This window comes from Grammomys surdaster, unplaced genomic scaffold, assembly GCF_004785775.1.
Source record: "Grammomys surdaster isolate TR1022 unplaced genomic scaffold, NIH_TR_1.0 206, whole genome shotgun sequence".
Taxonomy (NCBI): domain Eukaryota; kingdom Metazoa; phylum Chordata; class Mammalia; order Rodentia; family Muridae; genus Grammomys; species Grammomys surdaster.
The window spans coordinates 8,048,759-8,060,328 of record NW_021604651.1 but is presented as its reverse complement, the minus strand read 5'-3'; the positions used below and the strand labels follow the sequence as shown (position 1 = coordinate 8,060,328).

The following is an 11,570-nucleotide window of genomic DNA, read 5'->3' as shown; positions in this document are numbered from 1 at the left end:
CAGGCCCAAGGTGGGAGCTGAGTGGTGAGAGCAGGCACTGAGGGCCCAGTACTAAGCAGTTTCTTACCCTTTGTAGTTCCTGTGCACAACTGAGCTTCTTGTCCTGACTTTACTCATTTTTTCTTTAATCCTGTTGCTCCCCCAAAATGGAGTTGATGGAGGCAGGGAAGAAATTCTAATAATATTTCATTATTTTTTAAGATTTATTTTTACTTTTAATTTTGTGTATGTATCTGCGTGTGAGTATGTACACAGGGGAGCCACAGACAGTAAAGATGTTGGAGTCTCTGGAACTGGACTTACAGGTGATTGATTGTGAGCTTCCTGACGTGGGTGAGGAGCCCATGTGCTGGCAACCAGATATGGGTCCCCTGCAAGAGGAGTAGCTGCTTTTAATAGTTGAGCCATTCTTCACTATCAGTATTTTATTTTGATGCTTCATATAAATCCATAATTATTTATTAGTTGAGGATTAAGAAATATAGCATAACATAATATAAATATAACATTTCACTTAAGCGATGATAATCACAGAAATGCTAGTTGCATTTGTAATTAAATATTTTACTGGAAATATTTTAACTTTAATTTACAGTTTTATATCTAAGCAGAAGGAAAGCATTTTTCCAGAAGAATAGCATGTCACAGTAGAATGAGAAGTGCATTTCTATATGCTTGGGGAGTCCCCTAGAGAGCCTTTATTTCCACCCCAGAAAGAACAGGATAAAAAAACTGAGGGAGGTTTGGAAGGGGAAGGCTACTTGCTACTCCAAAAAGCTAGCTGGACGTAGCATCTTCCATCTTCAATTTGTGTTTACTGTTTTGTTGCTTCATGACTCCTCACCAAAAGCTTTCACTCCCTAACTTCACACCGGCTTTCTAGGGTGTGAAGGCTGTGCCGGCCTTACTACTCGTAGGCTTTTATCTTCAAAGAGATTTTCTTAGGCTGGAGCAAAAGAAACTGTAACAATCACCATTCATTTGTTATGGCACAGTGTTCCTGATACTGTAGAGACCTGGACAGTTCTGGAATAATCAGTGTTCAGAGGAGGGCTAAACTCAGTCTTGTCAGTGTTGTTCTGAGTATTCATGACTTATCTTGTTTAACTAGAGAGAGCAGCAAGAAGTGCAAGCTAGGCCTTTTTCAACACTAATTACATCATGCAAAGAGGAAGATGCTTACAGTTCGAGGTATGTGACTTCAGTTCTCAGTTATGGCTTTCTTTCAGTGATCCTTGTAAACCTTTAATGTATAAATCTTTTTGAAAATGTTAATAATTCAAAGAAGAGTATAATATGTATGTTGGGGCCTTATTAGTTAGATACAAGGCAAGCTCTTAACCTGTCTTATCTCATGTAACTCTAGGTATTGTTTTAAAATAGATGTTATTGCCTTCATTTGAAAAACTGTAGCTTAGGGAAGGTCAGTGATTGGGAAAGGTCAAACAGAGTAGTTTTCCTGGGGTTCATACCACACTTTCACAGGCCCTTTCTCACACACTCTACTACCTTTCTTTTAAAGTTATGTGTGAAGATTAGGTAATGATAAATTAGTATAGATACACATATAATTTTTTTGACTTCTTGTGCATTTGTAGCACATCAAGAAATTAGGTAATACATTTAGCAGAAATGTTGGTTCTATGTAATTAAAATTATTGTCTTACTGAAGCAGAGGCAGTGATGACCCCAAACAGCCTATGATATGACTTTTTCTCTTGATATCTCACAGCTGTTTCAAACATTACACAATGAAATTCTAGCCACACCTGCAGTTTCCATTCAGTGGGATTATCTTATTGGTTCCAGGGATACTACATTGTACAACTGAGTATACAGAGGACCCTGTCACAATGGTAACTAGATGGGTCTGTCTCTGCTCTTGAGAAGTTAACACCTGTAATTAAAGCCATCTGTGACCTCGTCTTTCCCACCCATCCACTTTGTTCCCAATAACAACGACTGAGACTTCTTATATATGAATAAATGCTTAGGCCAACAGGTTTGGTTCTGTTCACCTTCTAACTCTTATCTTAATTACTCATTTATTTTATTCTAAGTCATGCCATATAGCTAGCTACCTGGTCCTCAGTTTCATACTACTGTCTTCTTCTGTGTCTGAGGTGAATCTCCTGTGCCTGACTATTTTCTCAGAATTCCTCTCTCTCTATCGGCTGTCCCACCTTCTAATCTTGCCTCAGCTCATTAGCCAGTCCTTTATTGACAGGTGATGCTTCCATTCAGTACAAAAGATTATCTCTATAAACACCTATCTATCAAGAGCACCAGCTGCTTTTGCATAAGACCCTGATTCATTTTTCAGCCCCCAGGTTGCTTGGCTGACAACACCTGTCACTCTAGCTCCAAGGACTCTAACACTTCTGACATCCTGAGCAGTGACACTTCCTTGTGTGAGTGTGCGTGTGTGCGTGCACATGTGTGCACGCGCGTGCGCACACACACACACTTACTTAAAAATCATAAGTATCAAAATAAAGATCTTTTAAAACCCACCTGCCATCAGTCCATCACCATGAAGTACACAGTACTAGCTGCTGGTGCTTTTCCATGTAAGACTCTCTGCGACATAGCTATTGTAACTGGGGTCCTCAGCACAGAAACTGCATGTGGCTAGAATTACACTGTGTAACTCTCAAAACAACTGTGGGTTCTCAGAAGACAGCTTCAAGACATGGGCTGTTTGAGGACTGTCACTGCCTATCACTTTGAGGTTTTCTCTCTAGTAAATGAGAAGTAAAGTTTGTATCATTATTTGGCATATGCATATGTTCAAATAACAGTAAATCGCTTATCTGTATCATATGTGATTCTGTCTGGTGTTTTATGAAAGAAGATACCCAATAGCTACCCAAATTCCAAAATTAGAATCACTGATAAAATTGGACCTGGCTTTTATCCAGAAAACTAAAGAATCAAAATGGTATATCTGCAGCTGATTTTTAGTTTCTGCTGAAGCAAGCAAAAGACTGATTTTACGAGCATAAAAATAAACTGCTGATCTTTCGCTAAGTTTTTCTTGTGTCCAAAGTGGTAGTGATGTCTCTGTTTATCTGCTACAAGTGGATACTTTTTTTACACTTATTTGTTTTTGTATGTCTCTGTATGTCCACATGTTAGTGTGCATACATGCATACAGTATGGAGTCAGAAGATAACCTGTTCTTTCTTACCATGTGAGCCCCAGGGATTGAACTCAAGTCATCAGGCTTGACGGCAGGTGCCTTTATCTCATAACTCATCTTGTCAAACCTAGAATATTTTAATGCAGCTATTTTAATAGGTGGCTTTTATCATGTGAAATATGGCATTTGATTATTATTGGGAATTATTAAAGATGAGAGGCAATCTGTAAAGAGAGCATCTATTTCACTTCAGAGTAGTAATAACTTAAAAGAGGCAGGCAGTGCATTCTATGCTAGGTCTAAACACCTATGGTTGCTCTGTTAGAAATATAGTAAGGAAACCAGAATTTAGTGTAACATCCAACTCCTCTAGTGTGCTGGAAGCAAGGTTGACTACCAAGGCCCTCTCGGTCACACGTCAGACAAAAGTTCAGTGTGAGTCAGAACACTGACTGCAGTGCGTCTTCGGAGGGAGTGGACCAGCAAATGTAGCATGTATACGTCACAGTCATGGGCAGCTGGCAGATGGTTTTAAAATGGTCTCTATTTTTATGTTTATCATTTTTGACTATGTATGTGGGTGTAGATGTCTGTGCATGTGAATGTCACTGTATGTGGAGGCCAGAGGCATCGGGTTCCCTGGAACTGGAGTTGCCCAACTTGAGTACTGAGAACTGAACTCTGGCCCAGTGCTCTTAGGCACTGAGCCCTCCCTCCAGCCCCTGGTAGATGTTTTCAGTTGTACACATGTGTGTGTTTGGAAAGTGTGGAATGGGATGGACAGTGCAAGAACATGTTGATGTCTAATGAAATGGTAGGCATATACTTGAAATAAGGACACTTCAAGATACTTATGTATAATTTTGGAAAGATGTGTATGTCATGTGTGAAAAAGGTTATTTTCCATAAATTTAAGATATTTTGAAAGCTACTGTTCTAGTAGATATGATCTAAGTATATACTTTCATGTTAAATTGCAAGAAACCTATACATGACCAGGTCACTAGGTAATGTCTGATGGAAAGCCATTTTATTTTGTGTTTCTTCTACTGTGGCCAGTCATTCTAGGGAATATGATAGCATTTTCCCCATGTTAGCAATAGATGCAGTGTGGTCCATGATATTAGTACAGATGCTCTAGACAGTAGGTCAGGGGCAGGTGAACTTTCCATGGAAAGGGCCAGATAGCAAATGCTTTAGGATGTGTGGGCTTAGATTAGATAGTCTCTGTCACAGCTACTCAAGTCTGTTGTAGAGTGAAACCAGCACAGGCTCATGAGTGGTCATGAGTGGGTATGCATAGATCCAGCCATTGGTGAGCCAGTGTATGTATCCACCTACAGAGATGCCTCGTTCTAAACTATAGACATAACTGTAAATCCAAGATAAAAAGTTCAGAAAATAAAATGGATTTAGATTTATCTATTCACTTATTTGATGCCTGTTACTTAATGTTAATTTAAAAATTTATATGTGAAATGTTGTGCCAAATTCAAAGCATTAAGCAATAAGAAAGGCAGACTGGACCCTACTTTTATGAGTTCATAATGTTATGAAGAGAGTCCCTGACCAAGTGTTCAAGTACATTAGAATGGTTGTGTTGAGCATGCTTACAAGCAAAAGTGCTTCAGTGGGTTATTTGTTTTGTTATTAGTGTGTGTGTATGTGTGTGTGTGTATGCATGCCTGTGCACACGTGCCTGTTGGAAGTAGTATTCTCCTTCCACAATGTGGATCAAACTCAGATAGGCTTGGTTCATGTACATGCTGACCCAACTTGCCAGCTCTGACTCATTTAAGAAGTGGATAGCCCTTGTTATGATTTACACTAATTAAAATTTGTACATTCCCCTCAAAAAAATACTGTCATACTTTCTCTGTAGTGAATTACTTAACCTAATGGCCACTTTTTATTGGCCATTATTCAAAGTAAATTAATGTCTAGGAACTAGAATCAAAGTGAAATGTAATTCTGTGTGCATATATAATTATTAAAAATATATGTATACATCTAGATATAACTTATATAGAAATCAACTTATAAATCATGTCAAGTTAATGTATGGCTAGCTGGAATTAGAGTAATATTTTCTCTTTAGGATATAATTACTGTTGAATTTCGTGGTCTTTGAGCTTAATGTCATCTATTTTAATGTAGTGCTTACTTTTGGTTTGTAGAGATCTGTTGTCCTATGAAGGGATGGCTCATCCATGGTTAGAAACAAAGGTATGAAGTCAAACTTTCCATAAATGCAATTACATTCTGTAGGATTTAGGATTTTTAACTAAAAAGCAAAACAAAACAAAATTTTATTTATGCCATCTCATGCATATGGATGTCAGAGGACAGCTTGTAGAGGTTGGCCCTCCCCTTCTATCATGTAGAATCTGGGAATTGAACTCAGGCCACCACACTTAGCAAACATCTTGCCAACTATCTAGCCGGCTCCTAGGGTTTTTTTGTTTTTGTTTTTGTTTGTTTGTTTGTATTTAAAGACAAGTAGGGAAAGAGTGTGACTCAATAGATAGAGTGCAAACCTTAATACTCAGCTGTGAAACACTCATTCAGCATTGCTTGTAAAAGATCTTGGACAATTTCTGTCTTGTAATTTCTCTGAATAATTTGGAGAATAGTGAACAAAGTTCTAAAGAAGAGACTTTCTAGAATTAGGCTCTTCATTTCTCCCTGAATCATAATTGTGTGAAGTCAGACAGGTCCTTATCCAACAGCATGGGATAGAGATTGATCTTCTGGAAACTAGGCATCCAGGGATCTCCAAGTTTCTATCCATAAGGGAAGGGTAAAGTTCAATGTTAGGAAAGGCCTGCTTGCCACAATATTGGCTAATGAGAGCTGAATTGTGTGAATCAAAGCATACTGATTTAACATTTACTAGATGGCTGAATATACATGCATCTTTGGGACTCCTTTTCTGTATTCCTGATTTTCTTAGTGTGGATACTGTTTAGGTCTTTCCTGCAAAGTTCTGAAATTCCTGAAAATACAGTTGATTTAATTATATAAAAATACAAATTCTTATTTGTAGCAAAATAACAATTGCATATGTTACAAAATCGTTGGGGCTGGAGAAAAGGCTCAGTGATCAAGAGGACTGACTGCTTGTCTAGAAGTCCCAGGTGCGGCTCCCAGCACCCACGTGGCAGCTCACAGCTGTCTGTAACTCCAGTCTTAGGGATCTGATGCCCTCTCCTGGCCTTCAAGGATATCAGGCACACATGTGGTACACAGACATACATGCAGGCAAAGTACTCATACCCACAAAGACCAAAACCCAAAACTAATCCAAACAAAATTTCTGTTGTTAGAGATTATCAGACTTGGGCACTGGAGAGATGGCTCAGTGACTAAGAGTGCTAGCTCTTCCAGAGGACCTTAGTTCAATTCCCAGCACCCACATGGCAGCTACTACTGTCTCAACTCTAGTTCCAGGGGATCTAACAACCTAACACAGATACAATAATTATGCACAGAAGAAATAAAAAAATTTAAAAAGTCAGTTTTTAAAAGGAAAAATGATTAGAATTTTAGTTAATTGTAGTTTCAATTCTTTTTCTCTAGCCAAAGACCAAAAACACTGGTCCTATAAACAAGATTCAAAACAGACTCCACTCTGCAGATAAAGAAAGGAAAACAAATTCAAGGTACAGCACAGTTTGACAACTGGGAGATTGCTTTTCTCTTCTACAGTCCACAGTATCTGCATTCTAAGTTATAAACTTTCTGTTCCTCTTGATTTTTATAAAGCTCCCAATATAAAGCTCCCACATATACCCTCTCATACTCAGTAATTTTGGAAGTGTTTACTGCAGTTAATAACCATTCTCTGTTCTTGAAAACAAAATCACTACCTTTTCATAAATTTTACTGCCATTCTAATGAGACACTATTGAAACTGGGACTGAGATCTGTTTTTTAAATTTTTTTTAATTGTTGTTGTTCTTTAATAAAAGGAAAAGAGTTTGGACGTACCAACCAGTGAGCGGCTGGACCTCTGTGTCTGTGACCTTCCCAGCCTGGTGATTACATCATAGTAATGCGGAAATCTTTAACAGCGCTTGTGTCTTTCAGTTACTTAAAAGGGGAAAGTATAGAATTGAAAAGGCAGAAGGTAAAATTAATAAAAAAAAAAACAGCCTGAAGAGATCATTGGCTAAACTGCACATATTACTGCAGAATTCCCTTGTCCTGGCTTCATAGTCACTGTTTAAGTAAAGGGCAGTTTTTGCAAGAATTCAGAAGCATTTGCTGTTGTGTTAAAAGCAATCTAGGCTTTCAGAATCACAGACTTGGTGACATCCTGATATATTTGACATGGTCTAGTCTTCAGTGCTTTTGGAAGTGAGTTTCATTCCCTAATTCTTTCTCCACTTAATGTTAAAAGTCAAATCCAATATTTTTTGTCAACTTTGATTCTTGTCAGAATGTGTTTGCCCACATGGAAAACAACTATTAGGTTTGATGGCACTGAGGACCTCGTAAATTCTTTCTCAGGATGGGGCAGCATCACCTGGACAGTTCTTTTCCAGCATCATGGAAAATTAAAGCTGTAGACTGGATATGACCAGTAGGCCTGCACATACCCATCATAAAGACTTTTAGGACAAAGTCCTCCAAAGTCTCCTCCGTAAATGTCATCATGTTTAAATTTTACAACAGGTCTACCTGGTTGTTGTTTGAGCAAAGCTCTACCTCCTTTCCACTGTTCTATTTCTGCTCATGTATGCCTGTGGGTTTTATTTCTTAGTGTTAAACTGAAATATCCTGATGTACAAACTGCCAATGATGTGGCCATTCCAGACGATTTCTCAGACTTTTCCTTTGCCAAGACAATTAGCAGGATTGAAGGGCAGCTGGAAGAGGCCGGCTTGCCTGAGAGTGCAGAGGACAGCTTCTGTGGTGTTAGTAAGGACATTGGGACAGGTAGGTTTTCTTTTCTTTGTAGTTTTTCTCTTAACATTACAGCTACTTAGTTAGAAAAGAGATTTGAGGGAACTATTTCTTTAAAAATGTATCATGGTTTATGGATTTGTGTCTGGATAATAGTAATCTAGAGAGATGTACAGGATGGAGGAAGGATGGAGAGTCTGTGTGAAGTAAACTGGCCGTCAGTAACTGGTGACCAAGGGCAGTGGGGGGAGTCCACTTCTGCTTTCATCATGGATAGTTTGTATTGTAAAAAGTCATGACAGTAGTATTGTTTTGAGTTTTTTGAAGTTTCAACTGAAATTAAAAAGTCCCATAGCTTATCATTAGAATGAAATTTCTCTGAATTCCTTTCATTTATTTTTATTATATTGTTTATTATATGTTAAATCGATATACTTGAAAAGGATAATTGAAATGATTAGCAACAGATAAGTAATCAATTGAGTTTTTAAATGAATATAATTTCCTTTCTTATTAACTTAGACTCTGCATGTAACTAGAAAAAATACAGTTTTAATCATCTAAAAGCATGTATTTGTTAGCAGCAATGCCTCTAAAATTACTGAAATTATGAGGAGCCACCTGTGCTGTTGGAACAAAAACCAGAACAATTGGAATGTGTAAGCATAGTTACTGTGAACTATCATTTGGCTGTGAAATGAATACGGGTGTGCACTATGGTTAGCTGTGACTCCAGTCTGGCTCCTGAGCCCCTCTGTGATAGCAGTGTCTCCATTTGAAAATTAGAGTTTGTCAAATGATGTCTTGAACCTAGCTAATACACCACAAGAGGCTGTCAGTGTATCTTTTTCAAATATACAGTTTATTGTTCACACATTGAAAGGAGAGGAGGGCAGCTCACAGCAAAGGAATCTAACAACCTAACAACCTAGCTCTAAGTGATGCCACCATTTATTTGGAGGTGTGATTCACTCAGGCGATCGCAGTAGTAACACAAAATATGGTGCAGGTCCAATAGCCCAGTGCACAGCAAGCTGCCATGAATACTGTGCACTGGTGTGGTAGGACAGTGAGTGGGTTGTGACTCTGAGGCAGATGGTCCTTCAGACCAACATTGCTTGAGCTCAGTACAGACCAGCCACCCACTGCCCTGTTACAGGACAGAGATGTAGAAACCCAGGACCAGCAACAGGCTTTATCATGAACAGTACTCTTTTCTGTGGCCACTGTCTCAGCACCTTCCTTCTTTAGTGTACCTGACCAGGGAGAGTATCCTTGTACTCCAGATGCTTGCTTGGAATGGCTGGGTTATGGTGGAGTTGAATGATCTGGAGTCAATTTGGGAGCACAGACTGTAAAATATGAAATTTCATTTTTGCTAGAGAGGATATGTTTGTTTCTGTCAAATTCTTGGGCATCGCCCACCTGAGACTGCTATCAATTCTGGTTGGTACATTTTGGATCACTGTAGTAGACATGAGTCAGGTCTGTAAATGTGCAAGAACACCAGTGTGTAGGTGTGGTTCTTAGGAGGAAGGGTTTCTTTCTTGTCCCTCTGCCTTCACTCGATCTCCACGGTTGATGTGATCACCTGTTGCTGTTCTTTTTAGTTTCCTACATGTGGAATGTTTAATGTTTATAGTGTTCCTGTCACGGTCTCCTGTTAGATTGTCTACTTTGGCCATATTTTACTCACAAAATATGATCTTTTGGTAATTAATATCTTAGATTTGATTTTAAAAAAAAGCAGTCATATAATGATTTGACTTCACAGAGGCTCAGATCCGATTTCTAAAAGCCAAACTCCATGTGATGCAGGAGGAGCTGGACAGTGTTGTGTGTGAATGCAATAAGAAGGTAAGCTTGCATGGCCTCTGACAAGAGTGCTCTACTGAAGACATGATGGGCAGTTTTAATTTTATTTTGGATTGCCTTATTTAAATTACAATTTATAGTTAAATATCAGATTTGAAAATTATATATATATATATCAAACTTTATTCTGAAATCCTGAATTACCACAAATTACTTACAAATTTTTTTTTTACTATCTCAAAATTGTTAAAATTAGAGTTCACTATTTTAGACTTGCTATTCAATATAAAATATCTGACTTCAATTTTTTTTTTTTAAAGGTTTTTATTCATTTATTACGTACATTGTAGCTATCTTCAAATACCCCTTAAGAGGGCATCAGATCTCATTGTGGGTGGTTGTGAGCCACCATGTGGTTGCTGGGATTTGAACTCATGACCTCTGGAAGAGCAGTCAGTGCTCTTAACCACTGAGCCATTTCACCAGCCCCTGACTTCAATTTTTGATAGTATGAAATGGGCTTTATTTTTCTCAGCAGTTCGTAAGAACACCTCTTCCAGGACCATCTGAGGCTCTTGTTTTCTGCTGTGTGTTTGATAGCAGGTCTTGTACATTTTTCACATAATTGATATATCATTGATTGTAGGAGGATGAAATTCAGGACTTAAAATCCAAGGTGAAAAATTTGGAAGAAGACTGTGTGCGACAACAGCGAACAGTTACGTCCCAGCAGTCCCAAATAGAAAAATATAAGAATCTTTTTGAAGAAGCAAATAAAAAATGTGATGAATTACAGCAGCAGCTGTCATCAGTAGAACGGGTAAACATTTGCCTCATCTCCTGACCCAGTTCCCAGGACACACTGAAACTATTAGAGCTACACTTTTGTTAGCTGTTCATTTATTATTACTTAACTGAAAACATCCCCCTAAACAGACTATTTGACAACTTTTTGAGATACATATACTGTATTTTACCTTCTAATGAAGTATGCAGTTCAGTCAGTGCTCTTAGAGTATTCATGAGTTCATGTAGCTATGATCCATGTAGAACATATTCACAGCTTCTAAAAGATGTCTCTTACCCTTCAGTCCTCACACCCCACATCTCCCATCTGTGCCAGCCCTGGGTTAGTACTGTATTTTTTGTCTCAGTAGATCTGTCTGTTTTGGAAATTTCCTTCTACATAGACTCAGATAATGTACAGTCACTGTGATTGATTTCTCTTATTGAACACAGTGGTTTTTGTTTGTTTTTGTTTTTACTGTTCAGCTATATTATAACAATAATTGTTTCATTTTTCTTTAATTGTGGAGTAAACTCTATTTTGTATAACACATCTTGTAATTTATTGTTTATTTATCTTGCAATGATGGGGTTGAAGCCAGTGCCTTTCCCAGGGATAGTGACCAGCTGTTCTTGAATGCTGTGACTCACTTCCCCTACTGCCAGCAGCTTGAGGGTCCAGTCTCTCCACACCTTCACCTGTGTGCCTTGAGTTATCTTTTGGTTACAGCATCCCACTGGCATGAATTTATACACACACTTGCACATACAATAAAAATGTTTTAATAAAAATCGTCTTTATTGGCTGGGTGTGATGACCTATGCCTTTAATCTCAGCACTTGGGATTCAGAGGCAGGTGTTGATCTTGTCATGTGCTGTGCTGTGCTGTGCTGTGCTGTGCTGTGCTGTGCTGTGCTG

The 11,570-nt window shown here is 38.4% G+C and overlaps 1 protein-coding gene across 2 annotated transcripts in view; it reads left to right on the top strand.

Annotated features, from left to right (window-relative positions):
- Tex9 (testis expressed 9) overlaps nt 1-11,570 on the top strand; it is a 35,865-nt gene that overhangs the window by 4,083 nt on the left and 20,212 nt on the right. Inside the window, exons 4-9 of one of the 2 annotated variants that reach the window (XM_028771403.1) lie at nt 1,112-1,191; nt 5,320-5,368; nt 6,722-6,804; nt 7,908-8,083; nt 9,825-9,907; nt 10,512-10,685. In XM_028771403.1, the coding sequence (XP_028627236.1) occupies nt 1,112-1,191; nt 5,320-5,368; nt 6,722-6,804; nt 7,908-8,083; nt 9,825-9,907; nt 10,512-10,685 (645 nt within the window). The remainder of the gene's footprint in view (nt 1-1,111; nt 1,192-5,319; nt 5,369-6,721; nt 6,805-7,907; nt 8,084-9,824; nt 9,908-10,511; nt 10,686-11,570) is intronic. The other variant, XM_028771404.1, reaches the window with a different exon arrangement.